The sequence below is a fragment of the Chlamydotis macqueenii genome, chromosome 5 (assembly GCF_036417535.1).
Source record: "Chlamydotis macqueenii isolate bChlMac1 chromosome 5, bChlMac1.mat, whole genome shotgun sequence".
Lineage (NCBI taxonomy): Eukaryota > Metazoa > Chordata > Aves > Otidiformes > Otididae > Chlamydotis > Chlamydotis macqueenii.
This window is the reverse complement of record NC_141560.1, coordinates 29,832,243-29,851,814: the sequence shown is the minus strand read 5'-3', so window position 1 is coordinate 29,851,814 and position 19,572 is coordinate 29,832,243. Positions and strand designations below refer to the sequence as shown.

Here is a 19,572-nt window from a genome sequence, read left to right as displayed (position 1 = left end):
GTTCTCTTCCTAATGGAAATGAGTACATAGTTACACCGAAGTAGCAGGTTTTGAAGCATCAGAATTTGTAATGTGTTTTTCTTTCGGTGAAGCATATTAAAAGAAAACAATAGCATATTGGTCCCAAAGTGCTTTTGAACTTACTCTGCCCTCTGTTCTTTGTCCTGTTCCTAGAGGCAAGAGTGGCAAACAGCAGATTTCGTCCTTTTATCATCTGGTTCTCTGAGCCTCAGAATCAAACTCATCACCACAGCTGCAATAAATAAAGTGTCTATTCAATAAGTTATGATGCCAAATATTATTCAGCATTCTTCTGGCCAGGCACAGAGTCTGATGGAAAGCAGCACATCTCACTCATTGCCTTTTTCCTTACAATTTAAATTGCTGAGTAATCAGTGGGTGCCAGATATGGGAAAGTAGAGTGTGAATAATGCAGATTTGCTTGGGTTTGTTTACACTTACTATTTAAAACAAAAATACCTATAGCAACATGGCTTTCATTAATTATGAAGCATAGGCAATGTGTTAAGATATCAGACTTGAAGCCTGTAAGAAGTGTAATTTTATGTACCTACTGTGAGATTTCCAATATCTTTTTTTATTCATGTCCATTTTTATGCAGCATTTGATTGGATAAACATCTCATGGAATATATAGCACATTCTGTGATAGAAACCTAAATAGTTTAGTTCTAGTATTTGAATACACTAGAATACACTGTACTTTTCTCTGACTTAATGGTTGAGCCTTTTTGACTGTCCTGCAAGGAGAAAAATGATGGTGTGAATTATTTTGTTAAAATTGTTGCAATCCAAAAGTATTTGTTTTAAATGCATTCTTTCTGATTTTTTTTAAAGTTCTGTTGTGTTTTTTTTCTCTTTTTTTCTTTTTCTAGGCTGAGGTTCAGCTATGCTATCTGGAAGCACAAAGAGATGCTGTTGAACAGATGTCCTTAAAGCTGTACAGTGAGCAGTACAACAGTAGTAGCAAGCGAAAGGAAGAGTTTGCTGATATGTCAAAAGTTCACACAGTGGGAAGTAATGGGTAGGGAACTATTCTTTTTGTTGTTTTATTCTCACTGATCTGTGGGGTTTTTTTACATGATATACTTTTTCTTACTTCTGGTTAACCAGGATTTTTCTTCCTAGGCCGAGAAGCAGGGGAAAACCCTATATATTTATTTTTTCATATATGAGTGCAAAAAACAATGGGTCCTTGATAATTTATCAAAATTGCAGTTTGTTCATGTGACTACCTAATGTTATCTAATAGCAATATATTTTTTGGTTTAAAAAAATGTAATATGTCCTTTTGCTTCAGGCTTTTCTTCTCCAATGGCTTCATGTCTTTTGATTTCTCAGCATCTTCCAAGGAAGCATTTTTGTAATGTATTAATACCTCTGCAAGACAATTCTCTATAATCATTATTCTAATAATGAGTAAGAAATACGAATGTGAAGGCATTCACTTATAGTTCACCAGTTCAAACATCCTTGTTTTGTACTTCTAGAAAGCTTTAATTTTAACTGTTTTCCCTTGACCAGGTCTTCTGTTTGTTTTTTAATAAATGTAAACAAATGCCCACACACACACAAATATCTTTTATATGGAAGTGTATATACAAAAACACTCTTTCTTAGTAGTTTGAGCAAAAAATCTTAGACAAACTAATCACTGGACTATGCTAAAATGAAGTCTTGCTGCCCCTTCCTTTTTCACAACCAAGGCAACTTGTGGTTCTGGTTTAAGACTTTCTTGAAGGTCTTTTGAAAACTGTATCTTCCAACTGCTAGCTCCTCTAAATGATCATAAGAACATACCTGTGAGTTCATAATAGTGTGGGGCCAAAGCAGTTTGAAGGAGCCAGATAGTGCTCATTGTTTGGGTACACCATCATGACACAAGTTTTCCTGTAACCATTAAATACGGCAGAACTTCTACCTGCAGCTCCCTATGCAAGGAAAGTCATTGACCAAAGTGTTCATGAGTTCTTTATCTTCAGAACTTCCTTTTCTAGTTCTTAACTCAATGTTGAGGTCTTGGAAACACAGTTTTATTAAATTACCGACTGTAAAGATAAATGAGCCTTGTAAACATCCCCTCTTATTATACAGAAAGATGACTGTTTTAGAAAAGTTGATGTGGGCTAATTATGTAGGATTACTGAGATCTTGATTACATATGCAGAAATCTGTCAGATTCTCAAACACGCCAGTGCAGCTACTGCCAACCATAAAAATTGTTCAGAATTGGTGTGTATATGTATATAAATGTGCACTGGGGACTACATGTTCAAAACCAGCTTCTAATTTTGCAGCCACAGTTGAATGTGAGTAAGACTTAAGGTTGGAAATTTGTGGGGACGTAAGACAGTAAGACACCAACAGACATTTGATTTTATCGAGGATAGGGGATATAAAGCTTTAAGACTCATGGAAAAATCCAGTTTGTAACTCTACATACCGTTTACGTAAAGCAAATAGGCTCTTAAATGCACTGCCTTGCATTCATAATTACATGCTTATTACTGGGAATGGCAACCTACTACTGGTCCCTACCTTTTCTTTGCTGTGGCCACTTTTCTGGGCCCTTATGTCCATCCCAGCCCTTAGAGGCTCAACAGTGGCTTAAGGGGCCAAAGGACCGGAGAGCAACAAATACAATACTATGGGTTCAGCCATTATAGAAACTGAGGTGAATTCAGGTGGAAAACTTCCAGTTGAACCAGTCTGAGGTATTGTATTGAACACAATGGAAATGCCTTTCAGCTATTTGAAAATACAGTTGATACAACATTTTCCTACTGCATAAAAACTGTGGACAGAAATTCCACAGTAGGATAACTGAGCTAGAGACTGAAATCTCTACCGAGAAAGCTCCACTTGCATAACTGAGAAAATTAGGGTAGCTATCCATTAGCTGTTGTGGAAGTTTGACGGGGGAGACAGAAGAGTGTCCACAGGGACAACAAAAGTTATTGTAGAGGGAGAATTGTTTATATAGTGAAGGGAAAGATTTGGGAGGTGGGTTTGTGTAAATCATAGCTAAACTGAGGTAGGTAAGGTAGTATCTGCAGAATAGGGTAATGCTAGTGGGTTTGTAAAGAATAGGAGATTACCTACAGAATAGCAATCTTGTTACAACAGCCATAGAGAGGATTTACATGTATCTGAGTGCAAATGGCTAAAGTGACAATAAAAGAGAAGAGAATGAATATCCACTGCAGGAGAATACCAGCTAGCCAGGCAGCAAGAGGTAACCAAGAGTAGTTGGGAGCAGCTGCAAGATGTTATAGCAAATCTGGCTGGAAATGTTGCGTCCCCTCAAATGTTGGGAGGAGTTTATATAGGTACTATTGGGACATACAGATACAGCACCATTGCACAACATGAAGGCCAGGTCCTGGAATTCTGTCATCACCTAGTACTGGACCTTCATGGATGAGGCTCTGAGATAAATGCATTAGACAGAGCTTCAAGTATGCACAGAATATAAGGCAATTTGAAAGCTGTTAAGGTCAGACCTCTGGTTTCTTGTATATCCTCCTAATAAAAACATGTGAAAGGAGTCCCAAAAAATGAAGACCCAGAAACCTGGAAGAACTTCTTGTCTGACTTTTTTTTTCGGTAGGCATACCAGTGTGTTTACAGTACTTCTAAATACCATGCGAGTTATGCCATCAAAGGAATAATACAAACTGGAAGTGTGTGTTAAACATGGGGAAAAAAGATGATGGAAATAGCTTCACATTCCTTTTTATTTATTAATGCCACAGATGAACTGGTTCTCTCATGAGGAAGGAGCTCATGAATTTTCATTCAAAATAATAAATTGATGTCCACATTTTAAGAAATATGTTTAGGGTTCAAGGGATTAGACATGCAACTCTGCATATCTGATTCCCTGTTTACCAAGATAAAATACACTTCTTAATATCATTTTAGTTATTATGTAGCTAATGATTTTAGCTTATTAACCAACAAACCTATATTAAAGAAGCTGTAGTTACCTGCCCTTTAACTAATATGATAGTACTCTTGTTGGCAATGTTTGGGTACTTTTAATGGAAGAATATTTTTTTGCAGTAAACAGATGGCTTAATTTATTCTTTTTTTTTTAGCAATTGGTGGATTTGGATAATCAAAAAAAAAATTAGATATTTTCTATAGTTCTTGCATCTGTAACACACATCAGTATTGCAGAAGTTACACTTTCCTTGATTCTGCCTGTGGCAATATGAAAAAAAAAAGATCTGCTAAGCCCAGAAAAAAAATAGATTCTGAATAAAAAAGAAATACTCAATATACCACAGAAATACTGACAGGTACATTTTAATCTTAACCTGTCACTGATCGTACTATTGCTGGATTTTCTGAATATCTTTTTAGTGGCTTAGTAACTTACATATTCTTCCAAATAGTAATTTAATGGTAATCAGTAGATTTATCCATTTAGATGTGAGACATTAATTTTAAAAACAAAGCTTTTTTAATATCAGAGTTATTTTAGAACTATTAAAAATATAGCAATCAAATTTTTAAAAGTAATTTATGAGCTTTGTAGGCTGACTTCACTGTCTTCATGCTCAGGCAAATAACTGCCATAGACAGTTCACTTTAAAATGGTCCCAGATGACTTTGTTTTACAGCAGAAAACAAAAAAAAAAAAAAAGAGAATAGGTACAGTATGTAAACTATAGGGAGAAAAAAAAAAATCCCCATTCCATCTTGCATCCTTTCCTGGACATCCAGGTGTTTGGATCCAGCACATCTTCTGCCTATTATAGTAAAATCCCAGCCCACTTGCTGGTGGAGTTTCCAAAGGCATCCCATCCCAATCTGGCAGCAGCAGGTCATGAACATTGGATGTAGGCTTTGTTTCCCGTCATCTTTGCATCTTAATTTAGATTTCTCACTGATTTTACTGGTTTTTCACCATCCAAGTCCAGCTGAATCTCTACCCATTTATATGAGGTAAAATCTGGCCTCTTATATCATTTTAAAACATATGTTTTAATAACTGCCTGATAGTTTTGACTTAGGATAATATTTGGATAAGATGGAAGGGGAAAAAAAAGGAGCAATAGATGCTGAAGATACAGAATGGTTATACTGCTTTCTGAGGAAGGGATAAAGCTTCAGTATCACTGCAAAATGAAATTTAGTTTTATTTTCGTTTCAAAATGATATCTGAGGCAAATACCTCCTGAAACAGGAGAAAAGCCCTGAACTGCAAATGAAACTATTATATTTCAACAATAGCAACTTGCCCTTTTATGCTTGCTCTTCTTTAGAAAGGGATCATTGCTTACCTTCTCAGGGCAGCAGGCAATTTTAAGTAAGTGCACCTCATAAATTATTGAGTAAAAGTATACTAAGTACAGTGGATTAAACTAGAGAGTTACTTCAGAAGCAGGAATCTACACTTGTGCATTATACAAGACTTCTTTTGTTGTCAACTCGTTGAAAATAATACCACAGAAGGCAAATGGTTTCTTCTCTCTTGCCTGCTTTCTTGCAGAAAGGCAGTTCTGCTTGTCACAACTTTATCTATAAGCTTTCAAAATTACCATGCATCTAGCTAATAACAACTGAAACTGCGATAGTATTAATAACATTATAAACATGTTTGGTTTATTGCTTCTCTGTTGAAATACTGCTAATTTTTTTAATGGGGTTGCTAAAAAAAAAGTTGTTAAGAATTGGAGAAATTAGCTTTAGTGGAACATGCACTATTGTTTGATCAGTATGAGGGTTTTTTGATACTACTGACAAGGCGTTTGTTAGTTCCAATTTTCCAAATTTGAAGATCCTTTTTCAAGGGGTATCTTTTTGACGAATGTGCAGTTTTCAGCATGTACCTTCTGTCTTGTATCACAGTGTTTTAGAAGAATCTATGCCTTACTTATTCACTAGGCTTTCAATAGAGAATCACATTAATCCTTTTAAGCTCCTTATTCTAATGATTTATTTTGTTGAAAACCGTAGTGATCCTCCTTTGAATTTTAATGATCGCTGGCTATTCAAGGATTCATTGTTTTGACTTCCTGTCCTTACCTTTGTTTCTTACATGTCTGTAGGGAACACCTGTCTAATACTGTATCTGGCCTTAGTTCTCACTGGCTTACCATATTCACTCAAGCCTATCTTAAGGCGTTAAGTTGAAATGCTAGCTACTCATCCATGAAAATAAATGTAGGATATGTACAGAGATAGGCAGATAGACAGCAGAGGGATGGCTGAATGGATTGAGTCATTTTTCGATGAAAATAATATTTTTATATGAATTGTATCAAGATGATTGTTGCAAAGTTTGCTCAATATAAAGTCCGTACTTTAAAAACCATTAACCAGCAACATCTATAGGGGATTTCTGTTTCAAAATTTTTGAAGCAAATGCAGTATGCCAACAGTTGTCAGGATTTGGCATCAGCCACAGAATTTAGGTCATGGCACTGGTTTAAATTGGATTTCAGTTTTCGTTTTCATCCACTCTGTATAAATACAGAATGTCTCTTTAGAAATATAACCAGGAACATCATGAGTTTTCAAGAATATATTATTCTAATACAAGATTTTAACAACTACACAGTATTTATGCATAATACATTTTGTTCCTTATCTACAGCCTTTTGGACTTTGATTCAGAATACCAGGAGCTCTGGGATTGGCTGATTGACATGGAATCCATCGTGATGGACAGCCATGACCTGATGATGTCAGAGGAGCAGCAGCAGCATCTTTACAAGGTTAGCGCTACCGTTACTGCCTTTACCTAACTATAGAAGATCTGATTAGCTTGACAAGTCTTTCTCTCACAGGATATCGCTGCGTTCATTGTATGTATCATGGTGTCTATTAGAATTCCCTTCCCTGTCCCCAACCTCATTTCCATCCCCTGTGCGCTGACAGGCTGCACCGACATCATAATTGCAAGAAAGTTCCCTTTATCACATTCTATTTGGTGTAATTCTATAGAAGGACAAAGATTTGTCTTCAAGATGAATAGAAATAAATGAAACTGCATTAATAAATAGACTGAAACAAAATGAAGGAAAAAAATGAAATGGTAGCATTTAACAAAATGTGTTTTGATTGGAGCTTTCAGCTGGATTTTTATCCACCTTTCAGACCTCATCTGGGAAGAAAGAAATTTGCCTTGATTTCGGTTTGCTGCTGCCAGGATACAGGACTCTTCCAATTTAATTTTTATTAGTTACACATAAAGCAGACATTGTCATGTTAAGTCATCACACTTGCTTGTGATTTCAGCAAAATGATTTTGAACTTACATATTGATTATAGGGTCTTTATCTAACATATATGGTTTCTCTTATTTGTCACAGCAGCCTTAGCCCAGAAGCTTGATCCCTTCTTTTAGATAGACAGTACTTTTAAGAAGTTCCCCAAAACGTGTGATTTGATCCTAAAATTGATCCAAGCTTCACTGTGTGTCTGAGAAGCTGTAGTCTACCGGGCTGAGGGGTGGTGGGGGAAAGAAAGGAGGGGCTTTCGTCAGAAATATCAGGCTGCAGTAAATCTTCCTCATTTAGGCAATTTTTATTGGAGTAATTCTGACAGTTGTCATCCTTGAATTGCTTTGAGCATATGGCATATTTCAAAGAGCAGATTGTGAATCATAAAAAATAAAATTAATAACTAACCACAGAATCAGCAACAGTATAATGACAAGAAACAACTACCCTCTAGCTTTTTTTTTATTTCTTATTGAATAAATGGTACATTCAAGGTCAAATAGAAGTTGTTTTCCTTCTTCTACCATTGCATGATTGGATAATTTCTTAAATATAATCTATTTTTTTGTTGCTTTGGCTTCCTAATTTCTTGATGGTCTTCTTGTATTTTATTCTTTCAAATTTTAGTCCTTTTATTTAAAATACCCAGTGAGAAAGAGTTGTCACATGAGTTAAAGTATATTTATAAGGGGAAATATCCAAACTATGTTAGGCTGCAAGAGAGTTTATTTCAGTGGCCTCCATTTCTTGCTTTAACAGTCATTTCTTATTTTTCATAGAATCATTGAATAGTAAAGGTCCCTTCCAACCCAAACTATTCTATGATTCTATGAAAAATAAGAAATGAAGGCTACTGAGTTTTTGCTAATATCTTTTTCCTAACTTTCTAAATACTTAATCAGACTTAATCGCATATTAATAATCCTAACCCTGGCTACGCTTAGAAATAAACAATGACAGAAATGGGTAAAACATTTCTTGTGAATGTAAAATAAAGTGTTTTGATAGTGCCTGTCCATATAAGACCAGCTCATACCATGCCTAATTTAACCCCTAGTTTTAGTCCGATACTAAAAATAAATCAATAACCATAAATTTTAAGGAAACAGTTCATCCATCAATATGAAAAGAAAGAAAGCTTAAGCAGCCAGCCCAAGTATTTTAGGTGCTATTTAGGATACTTCCCTTTCTAATATCCAAATGTAGCCATTAAGAATAATTACAGATTGTAAGGCTGGGATAATAATGCATGGTGAGAAGAATAAAAGAGGGCAATAATTTAAGAATTAGTTTGCAGTAAGTATGGTGGCAAAATGAGGAATATTGTATGTTCAAAATGGGAAGTAATAGTTTCTTAATATTATGAAATCCTGTACTGTGAGAGGCGTGACACTTCCAAAAGCAGAAAGTTTGTGCCAGAGAGAGCAGCTGAGCCTGGGCTCTGTGCGGCGCAGACAAACCAGCCCTGCTCCCACAGCACTGGCAGCCTGTCTGACCTGCAGGTTCTGCAGGGAGGTCATCTGCTGATGACCAGAGCCCCCATCCCAAAAGCACCTGTCTGGTACCTGCAAAACCATTTGAAGAAGGGTAGAAACAGACTGCCTGCCCTCCCATGGTGAATATTCTCAGCAGATACCTTTCTAGTGAAAGCAGCAAGCAAATTGTTAAGGACTGAAAGAAAGACTTAACTAGAAGTTTGGAGTTTGGTTAAGAGATGACTAAGGAGTGTCCATAAAGTAGGAGTATTTGCAGGTAATGCAAAAAGCTTGAGTGCATAGCATTAAGTTATATTAGCCTTTCAAAAAAAAACCCCCACACTTCCCGAAGAAGTGTTGAAAGCCCCATAATTTCAGTCATTTAAAAGCAGACAAAAGAAAACATTAGCAAATGTAATTGAAGGAACAATTCTGTACTGGCAAAGGAGAGATCAGATAAATCACCAGGTCTTTATCATCCTTAATTTCAGAGATTCGCATCACAATGAACCATGCCCTCAAAACCAGTATTAATGGTTTTATAACACTAGCATAGTAAACCTCTGTTCTAATCAATAGCGACACCCTTTTTGTTTGGAGGCTCTTACACAAGAGCCGTGGATGGTCCTATGCCTCCAGCTAAGGGGCAGGAGTGCTGCCTATGCTTCAGAGCACAGCCATTCTGGTCCTTAAGGAGAGAAATCCGCAGAGAAATCCAGGCTGCTATTACTATCAGAATTCCTCAATGATGTGGGGTGTTATGAAAACACAGGTCTTGCTGTAGTTAGTCTTTCTCAGTGACAGCTTCAAATGTGAACCTGCTAATTGCACTCTCTGCGTTTTGGTGGATCCTCCTAAACCCACAGATCTCTCTTCTCAGTTCCTGAGCTGGCGAGTAATTGCACCTCTGAGCCAGCTCAGCAAGCCGCCTCTGCCAGGGAACCCGCTGTGGTATCGCTGGTACCAACAGTAATCGTTGCCCCTAAGGAGCCTATGAATGGGAAGAAGCACTGATAAAACAGGTAAATCGGAAGGGAAGAGCATACATTAAAGCAGCATAACGTAATATATAAATGCTAAAATTGCATATGGGAAAATAAAATGTATTTTCATGGTTAGACTATTTTCCCAGCACTCTATTTTCAGATTTAATATGGATTTAAGTCAACTCTCAGCTTAATTTTGTTTTGTAATATTCCAGAAGCTTCATAGCTTTTTCTTAGGATACTTATTATCTCTCTTTAACTAGGTTTTATTTTGCCCTTAATATAATAGGAGCAGCACAGCAGTATTTTTTTAAACTCTGAATATATATGTATGACTTCCTCTAGATTTCCTAGATATCTGTGCAAAGATTTACAAAAAGAGAAAACTATTTTTCCTCACTCTGCTCCCTCATAGCCCTAAACTATTTCAGCCTTAAAGTCTTAAATTAGCTAATGATTTTGAAAATCAACTAGTGTTTGATAAAATGGCAGTCACGGAATGAATTGCTGACAGTTTATTTGTTCTCTAATGCTTTATCCATTAACTGAGAAAAAATTAAAAGGAGCATTTCCATGTTTTTGGACTCTCACTTCTTTGTACTGCTGTAATTGCTCAGTTTAATGCCAAATGTATCATGTTTATTTCATTTTAATCTACTGCATGTGAGCCTGATCTCATAAGCTCTAAGTACACAGAACTCGCATTGACTTCAGCTGTATTCATATGCTGTTACTGAAGGATCAAACCTAAAGAATTTAAACTCTGCTAATTAGCCCTTTAGTGGGAACTTGAGTAATTCTGTACCTTGAATGTTCAAAAATGAAGCAAATCAGTATTTACGGGAACTGCGGAGATTAGAAATGAGTATACTAGGCAGAAAAGTTAATGATAATTCTTTCCACTTTCCTCAGAAGATTAATTGTGAAACTTAATTGTGTTAGATTAAAATCCCGTTTAAGTAAGTACAGTATGATTGTTAAAATGGTTAGTATGTTCAGAATAAAATTAACTAAACATTTTAAAATAGCAAATAAAAAAAATTCTATTTTTCTGTCTGATTACAAGTAATGTATGGTGGTTTTAATACAAACTGCATAAGCTGTAGGTCTTGCACTAGTAAGTCTTCAGCAACAACAGTCATGATAGATGGAAAAAGACTCTTACAGAGCAGTGCAAAGATTTGGAAAACAGCTGATGTGGCTTTTGAACGAGTTAACTGCTCAACTATTTCATCAAAGGGAAGCTCTTCACTGTATTAAATAACATGAAAACACACATCAAAAGCTAAGGATACCTTTCAAAAAAAGTTGAGGGGAAAAAAAATCTTCCGGCAGTGTTTGTTTCCCATGGGGAAGCTCTCCCTGCTCGGAAGGTGCAGCTGGTTTTCTCCTCTGGGTGTGCTGCTGCTCCACTGCGCCTTTCTCTCTGGCTCAGTGTGCTGTGGCCCTGAGTGGATCAAACAAACCCTGGTGAAAGTTTCCCTCATTTGCATCACTTCTAGACAGCCATGTCGTACTCTTTGCTGACAGGAAATCACTGTCTTTGTCACCTTTTTTCAGTGATCTCCTTTTGGCAGAGATTGGCCATGTGACCAGGATTAATCACAACAACAGTTCTGGCTCAGAACTCAATGACATGTTTTCCTCAGCACTTCAATAATGGTGTAGAGGAGTCAGTAGGAAATGACTACATTAATTTCAGAGTGAAAAGATAATTAACACTTAAGGACTAGTGCTATAACCTATGGAGCTATTATTCAAATTAAAACTAATTTATTGCAAACTTGTGAAAAAAAAAAAAACAAAAACCAACCCGCCCTGTCCTTTAATGCAACTGTTAAAATAATCTCACAAAAGTCCCTGAGTTTAAAAAGAAGCACAAACTATATTTAATGTAGAAATATAAATATATAAAAACTTAAACGTTTGAAACTGGAGGCTGAAGTATGTAAAGTGCTTACTTAAATGATGTGAATAGGATACTGGCAAACAAAAGCAGCAGTGTGCTCCTAGAATGCTGTGCTTCAAGGGGTTTCCTTGGCAACAGAAATGCAGTTCCAAAAGTAGACAGAACTTTCCTCAGAAAACATACTATTAATAACAACCTTCCGGAACAACTTGGAACAATTTGACTACTTGGCAATAATAATGCCAAGCGTTCTGCAAATTAATCTAACACATAACAGTTATATGTTTCTCTTGCCCGTAATTCTCCTGAACTGGGGGACTGGGTTCTCTGCTGTTCGAGGATACAAATGTGCAAAGTGATTCCAAATGCTGCGCAAACAGAGAGAGGGCTCAAATAGCAGCCGCCTATAAGGATCAATTAATGTGCTTCATATCATTTTAACTTGTAAACCAGATTAGTTTAATTGGATTACTTTGTTCCATTTAAAATGAGTCCTGCCTACCTACTGAAGCCACATTGTAGTTCAGTCTTTATTTCGAGCAGATTTTCCACATAAAGAAAACTTATTAAAAGATTAACAGCCTGTAGAGTGATATATTTGGACAATATGCTTAGAGGATTGGTTATAAACTAGAAAACCTGAAGATTTTTGCTCCTACGCTGCATATTCTGCATGGTCCAGGATGCCTTCTGTCTCTCTGGTAATCCGTCAGTGCCGGCATGGAGCTGCTAAAACAGTCAGTGGGAGATGACGATCGTCACTTCGGAGGAAGCTCTCAGCACACTGCAGGATTGAGCCCCTTGTAGGTAGCAACTACAGATCTGCTATGCATGCAGTATTTTTAGATATGTCATTGTTTCTATATGAGCCAAGAGAATAAACTAATTTCAGGTTTGCCTTGCCAGTAGGAATCATTAGAATTCCACTAAAGGCCATAAGTTTACCAGACAGGAAAGGTAGGTTGTGCTACTACCTCGACTTTTCCTGAATTCTTAGGTCTAAAGGTTAAAAGTAATCAATATCTCATTGTGCAGCCTGATAATAAGTAATAACCGTGATGTTAAAATCTAAATGATTGCAGACAGCACTTAGGTGTGTTGACCCATTTGCAAGGGCTTTTTAATTGCCATCGGAATAGTCATTATAGTTTGCTAACAAACTTTTAGACTACCTTGCAAAAATCACTACTTTTTTGAAATATTACTTTAATGATATTAGCAAGTTATGTCCCAAATTATGTCCCAAAGTGAAAGCTTTTATTTTATCTGACAAAGCACATGTAACACTTTTTTAAAAAAAGAGAAAGATTATTCTGCTAAATAATATTGATGGAGATATTAATCAGTGATAATAAATTACAGCACTTACTTATGTCTACATAGATAAATACAAGCCTCAATGGAAGTTATCCTTTGTCTTTGACATTCTAGTATGTTTTTAACTGTCATGTATAGTAAAATGACTGAGCTCAGCAGCATGGAGTTCAGTAATTTCCATGTGCTAGGCTGGGGTTTTTTTTCCTCACAGATTAAGAACCTCTATGCCTTTCCACACTAGGTAGGAAAATCAACTGTTCTGTATGAGAGGTCTCAAAAATTCCTGATAGCCCAAGCAGCAGGAAAAATCTGACTGCTATTAGAGCATCAGCTAAATGAGTTCAGGACCTGGCACAGCAAAGTTTCCAAGTGTCTTATTGCAAGGGTTGATGAAATTGGTGAACTTTTTCTATGTAAGTATTTCACTTCGGTTGCACTGGAGAACAGAGTGAAAACTCCTTTGTGACAACACGCTTGTTTTTCATTGGTCCATATGTTTATCTTTGTAATATGATTAAATTCCTTAGCACTTCTGACAAATTTTATATTTAAAAAAGCAGAAAAGAAAATAATTGTTGGTGAAAAGTCTTACTTAAAGCAGAGAAATGTTAAGTTTAAATGTCTTACTAATTACACTGGGAAAACACTGATTACCATGTCTATGGAATTACAAAGTAAGTCTAGAGAATGGATAAAGAAAGAATATGAAAAATATTTTTACATTTTCTTGGTTGCTTCCATAATATATTTCAAATGTAAACATGCATTTTTAAAGGCAATGTTGTACTTTCTATAGAGCAGGCTCCCTGTATTTCCACAAGAAGTGGCTTCATGCATTTCACAAGAGTGAGTGGCTTTCTCCCATTTCTTCCCAGCATGACATTGAAGATGAACTTCACATTGTAGCAAAGCAGTATTTACTGAGCTTGTAGCAAAAGCCAACACAGCTTTTGGGAGATTAAAGCAGTGTGTCTAGAATGAAAGAGGCATTCGACTTCAAACAAAAGTAAATGTGTACCACATAGCTGTCATCACCATTCCTTACTACAGCTGCAAAACGTGGACAATTTACAGCCATCACGTCAAGCATCTTAGTCAACTCCACATGCTCTGTCTTTGTGCCCTTGCTGGTATAAAATGGTAGGATAAGGTCCCAAGCAGTGAGACCTTAAAGCATTGTCAAATATTCAGCACTGAAGGAATAGTCTGGCACACTCTGCTATGGTGGTTGGAGTGCATATGTCCAGCAGTAAATTACTCAAAGCAATTTTCTGTTCATCAAGGATTTTCATTTTTTAAAAAATGGAAATGGCACCTTAATTCACCCCAAAGGATGATGAAAATTACAACCTTCATATGCTAGGACTGCCTAGTATCCAAATAAGGTAGAAAGGGCTCAAGATTAGTCTCAAAGGTACTAAATTACTCATGTCCTCTGAAGTATAGCAGCACTCTAGGTTAATCATTGGACCAAGACTCTCTAAGAAAAGATGTCATACATGCAGTCAAACACTGGAGACAACATTGGTGCCGCAATGTTCTTCAATACCCTGAACTGAGTAAAGAGGCCATACAAAGCTCTAAAACATGGGCATGTTCTAATTTACATTGTTCTTAGCACAACCTTTCAAATTTTATCCTTTGGTCTAAAGGAGTTTAAGTTACCTGTGTTTTCTTGTTTCCTGACACACTGGATCACGTGCAGATCACGTGTAAGCAGTGCAGGGTCCTAGGACCTGCCCACTCTGAGGGCATTTAACGTATTACAGCAGATTTTATGAAATTTCATATGAATCAGCTGACTAAAAATATCTCATGAAGTGATTTGTCAATTTGCCCTCTTGCAATGACTATATAACATAAAAAAAGGCTCTGTGAGGTCAGAGAATGGTGTGTCCTATGCCGTTCTCCAGATATTTTTCTTCCATGAGATTGTCCAGTAATCCTGAGCCCACATAACCTTACAGAATCCTGTCTCAAGGAGTCTCACAGGTTTAGCCCCACAGTGTGATAAATCACCCATGCATTGGGTCTGCGCATGTGTCTGCTCTAAAGCTGCCTTCTACTGGTCTCACCTGATGCCCCATAGTATTTCTGTTGGAAGAGGCAGCAAAAAATATATTGAAGTAGGATAAAATTAGGAGTGTTAATAACACTATGACAACATAATTCTTGAAGTTGTATGTGGACATGGTTTTGGGTTTTTTTTAGCAGCTTGATGGATTAGGCTTTCTTAGAGGGATGCAGATTAAAAAATGACTAGCAAAAAGTATATGGGGCAATAGTATCACTCTGTTCCTCAAGTCAGTTGTCAATTTTTAATTCACTTACCTATTTTTTCACCTCATACTCCATGAGGAAATATAATTTTCTATAAACTCATAGGAATTATGGGCTTTATCCATGATGTTTTACTTCATAAACATAATACAGAAAATACTGTTTTCTTTCCCAGTTACTTCTCATCAGTATACCTCATAAATAATTGATACTGTAGCGTTTCTTAAAAAAAAAAACCTAAAAACCAAAAAATAAATGACCATAGAAAACCTTTTTAGCAGGTTTTCTATATGAAACCCAAATTCACTAAATCTCAATATACTTGCAATAACAATACATCAAATGCATAAATATCTAAATTATGAAAAATAAATTGCAGTGAAGTATACCAGTTTATAACCTCACAACTTTTTATTTGCATAAATCTTTTATTTGTACTTTTATTTTTATAAATATATAGATTATATATTCTATTTTGTAGAGAAAATATGTAAAATATCAGTATAAAATATAGATATAAAAATTTATTGTCTATATTTGTAACCATTTTGCATACTTAAGGTTAGGTGATGTTTTTACATTACACGTATACATTTTTAATACATTCTACTAAAAATAGCTACAGCATTCTGTGCTGACTTCTCCTAACAAGTTAAAATAAGCGATCACTGTAATTTCATTCACAATTGTTGCAATTGTGGTTGCATCAGTTTCAATGGGGTCCCAGGGTAGGCTCCAGTGAACTCTTGTGGCCAGTGAGAAACGCCTCTGGTTCTTAACTTCTTGTGGGTGCTGGTATTTTAGTATTGCAGAAAACGTGGTTGCTATAGAATTCCAGTGATCATTAACTGTGAATGTTAAAGTTGGCTCTATGGAGAGATGCTTTTGGGGGAAGACAGCAGTTGCACCCTTCGCATCCCATTGTTGCAGAATGACAGGTGCTGTTACAGATGTGCAGGACATACTCCAGCTGTCTCTCTCTGAGCAGACCAGCAATACACCGTCACAGGCTGCAGGGAAGGCTATGGAGAGGTTGTAGGTTCCCTAGTGATAAACTGGGAGAAAGGGTCAAGGAGCTAAGTAGACCAGTCTCTGTCATGAGGAGGGTCCTCTAAGGGATGATTCCAAGCAGAATCTTCTGAAATAGCTTCAGAAGAAACCTTTTCTCTCTTATCTCTCTCTTCACTGATTGCATAAAAAGGTTATGAAGATCAGCCTCACTCGGCCTTACCTCTCGCTGACTCTCAGTTATGATGAAAAGAGGGGTTTTTAGTACCATTGTGTCATGTCTATGCAATATTCCAGTTTGAAACCCTGCTGTGATGCATCCAGATTTTGACAGATATTACACTGGAGTTTGATCATCTCTGCTTTACCATTGATTTCTCTTAGAAATGGGAGATCATAGATACAGAACTGCCATTAGAGTTTTTCAGGTGGTACCTTTCTAAAGATGAACATTAGCCTTCTTGAATGCTGTGTTGAGACTGACATACATGATTTTTGCTGGCCTTTGTGAAGGACTATGTGTCTGCTATGCAGGTGGAAGAACAGTAATTCCCAAGATCTCTTAGTCTGTTAACATGTGTGGAGAGATCAAATAAACACCGTCAGAGGTGAGAAGCAGTTAGTCATGTGATGCCAATTTGCTGTCTGAAAAAGTTCTGTTGTTTTGGTTTCTTAATTAGGCATATGTAATTTATAGTAAGGGTTCATTTTTCTCCAGTAGGTCAATAGTCAAATGATCATAATGTAAGTATGGAAGATTTTAGCCTTTATTTTTCCCCAGGTTCCAGAAAAAAAAAATATAGAAAAGCTTTCTTTCTGAAAATATTTAATTTCCTTATTGCTTCAGCTTGGGTCAAAGAAAAATTCTACTCTTAGATCTTCTACCTGGTTTAATCTTCAATTCTATTTTTCAGATGTCTCTTTTTTTTTTGTTAGCTGTCTACCAGAATATGTAAGGTGTTTATGTCAGGGACTGAAACGTGCTAGTTAAAAAAAAAAAAAATTAAAAAGAGAGAGAATAAAGCAGGTAATTAAAATCACCCCTTTTTTCCACTTTTGCCTCTGTGTGCTGAGTTAGGGACCTTTCTGTCCATTCCTCTTTCTAACAGTAATGGAAAAATGCTATGGTCGTTGTTATGTATGAGCCTTATAGTCTTTTTGTGCAGCTGATTTCATAAAATCATAGAATCATTGAATAGTTGGGGTTGGAAGGGACATTTCAAGGACATCTAGTCCAACCCCCTTGCAAGGAGCAGGGACATCTCCAGCCAGATCAGGTTGTACAGAGCCCCATCCAGCCTGGCCTTGAATGTTTCCAGGGATGGGGCATCCACCACCTCTCTGGGCAACCTGTTCCAATGTTCCACCACCCTCATTGTAAAAACTTTTTTCTTGATGTCCAGTCTGAATCTACCTCCCTCTATTTTAAAACCATTACTCCTTGTCATATTACAGAAGGCTCTGCTGAAGAGTTTCTCCCCATCTTTCTTATAAGCCTGCTTTAGGTCCTGGAAGACTGGTATAAAGGCTCCCCTGGAGCCTTCTCCTCTCTAGGCTGAACAGCCCCAACTCTCTCAGCCTGTGCTCATAGGAGAGGTGCTCCAGCCCTCTGATCATCTTCGTGGCCCTTCTCTGGACTCGCTCCAACTGGTCCATGTCCTTCTTATGTTGGGGGCTCCAGATCTGGATGCAGTAGTCCAGGTGGGGTCTCACCAGAGTGGAGTAGAGGGGCAGAATCACCTCCCTTGACCTGCTGGCCATGCTCCTTTTGTCACCCAGGATGCGGTTGGCTTTCTAGGCTGCAAGCACACATTGCCAGCTCATGTTGAGCTTCTTGTCCACCAGCACCCCAAGTCCTTCTCCTCAGGGCTGCTCTCGATCTGTTCCCCACCCAGCCTATATTTGTGCCTGGGATTACCCCGATCCAGGTGCAGGACCTTGCACTTGGCCTGGTTCAACTTCATGAAGTTTGCATCGGCCAACTTCTCCAGCCTGTCAAGGTCCCTCTGGATGGCATCCCTTCCCTACAGTGTGTCAATGGCACAACTCAGCTCAGTGTCATCAGCAAACTTGCTGAGGGTGCACTCTATCCCACTGTCCATGTCGCTGACAGAGACATTAAACAGGGCTGGTCTCAATACCAATCCCTAAGGAACGCCGCTTGTCACAGGTCTTCACTTGGACATCAAGCCGTTGACTACAACTCTTTGAGTGCGACCATCCAGCCAATTCCTTATCCACCAAGTGGTCCATCTGTCAAATCCATATCTCTCCATTTTCAAGACAAGGATGTCATGCAGGACAGTGTCAAACGCTTTGCACAAGTCCAAGTAGATGATGTCAGTTGGTCATCCATTGTCCACCAGTGCTGTAATCCCCTCATAGAATGCCACCAAATTGGTCAGGCATGATCTCCTCTTAGTGAAGCCATGTTGGCTGTCACCAATCACCTCCTTATTTTCCATGTGCCTTAGTGTAGTTTCCAGGAGAATCTGCTCCATGACCTTGCCAGGCACAGAGGTGAGGCTGACTGGCCTGTAGTTCCCTGGGTCTTCCTTTTTTTTCCCGTTTCAAAAATTAGGGTTATGTTTTCCCTTTTTCCAGTCATTGGGAACCTTACCAGACTGCCATGACTTCTCAAATATGATAGACAGCAGCTTAGCAACTTCATCTGCCAGGTCCCTCGGGACCCGCGGATGCATCTCATCAGGTCCCATGGACTTGTGCACCTTCAGGTTCCTTAGATGGTCTTGAACCTGATCTTCTCCTACAGTGGGCAGCTCTTCATTCTCCCAGTCCCTGCTTTTGCCTTCTGTGACTTAGGTGGTGTGGCTAGAGCCCTCGCCAGTGAAGACTGAGGCAAAAAAGTCGTTGAGTACCTCAGCCTTCTCCATGTCCTGAGTAACCAGGTCTCCTGTTTACTTCTGGAGAGGGCCCACATTCTCTCTGGTCTTCCTTCCAACATACCTAAAGAAGCTTTTCTTGTTGCCCTTGACATCCCTGGCTAGATTTAATTCTGTCAAATTTAATTTCCTTGCTAAGTAGAGAGTAAAATTCACAAGATGCCTACTAAAAACTAGAATGAGTATGAAGCATATTTGATTCAGTTTTAATAAACTTTTTTTTTAAAAAAAAAAAGATGGCCAAAAAGCAGTTCCTCATCAACTCATGAGTACACACGGTAGATTGGTAGTTAACTCATGGAGCCCCGAGGATTAGACACAAGGGAGCAGATGAATGCTATTGGTGTGGGCTCCCTAGGCCCACCAGAATTCAAGAACTAGTTTAAGACTAGAACTATTAAATTCTTTCATCTTGTTTCCTCAAATGTAGCATATGAGA

The 19,572-nt window shown here is 37.7% G+C and overlaps 1 protein-coding gene across 1 annotated transcript in view; it reads left to right on the top strand.

Moving 5' to 3' along the window:
- Positions 1 to 19,572, top strand: part of AKAP6 (A-kinase anchoring protein 6) — a 295,501-nt gene that overhangs the window by 203,283 nt on the left and 72,646 nt on the right. Inside the window, exons 8-9 of the mRNA XM_086749479.1 lie at positions 896 to 1,044; positions 6,628 to 6,748. Coding sequence (XP_086605605.1) covers positions 896 to 1,044; positions 6,628 to 6,748 — 270 coding nt within the window. The remainder of the gene's footprint in view (positions 1 to 895; positions 1,045 to 6,627; positions 6,749 to 19,572) is intronic.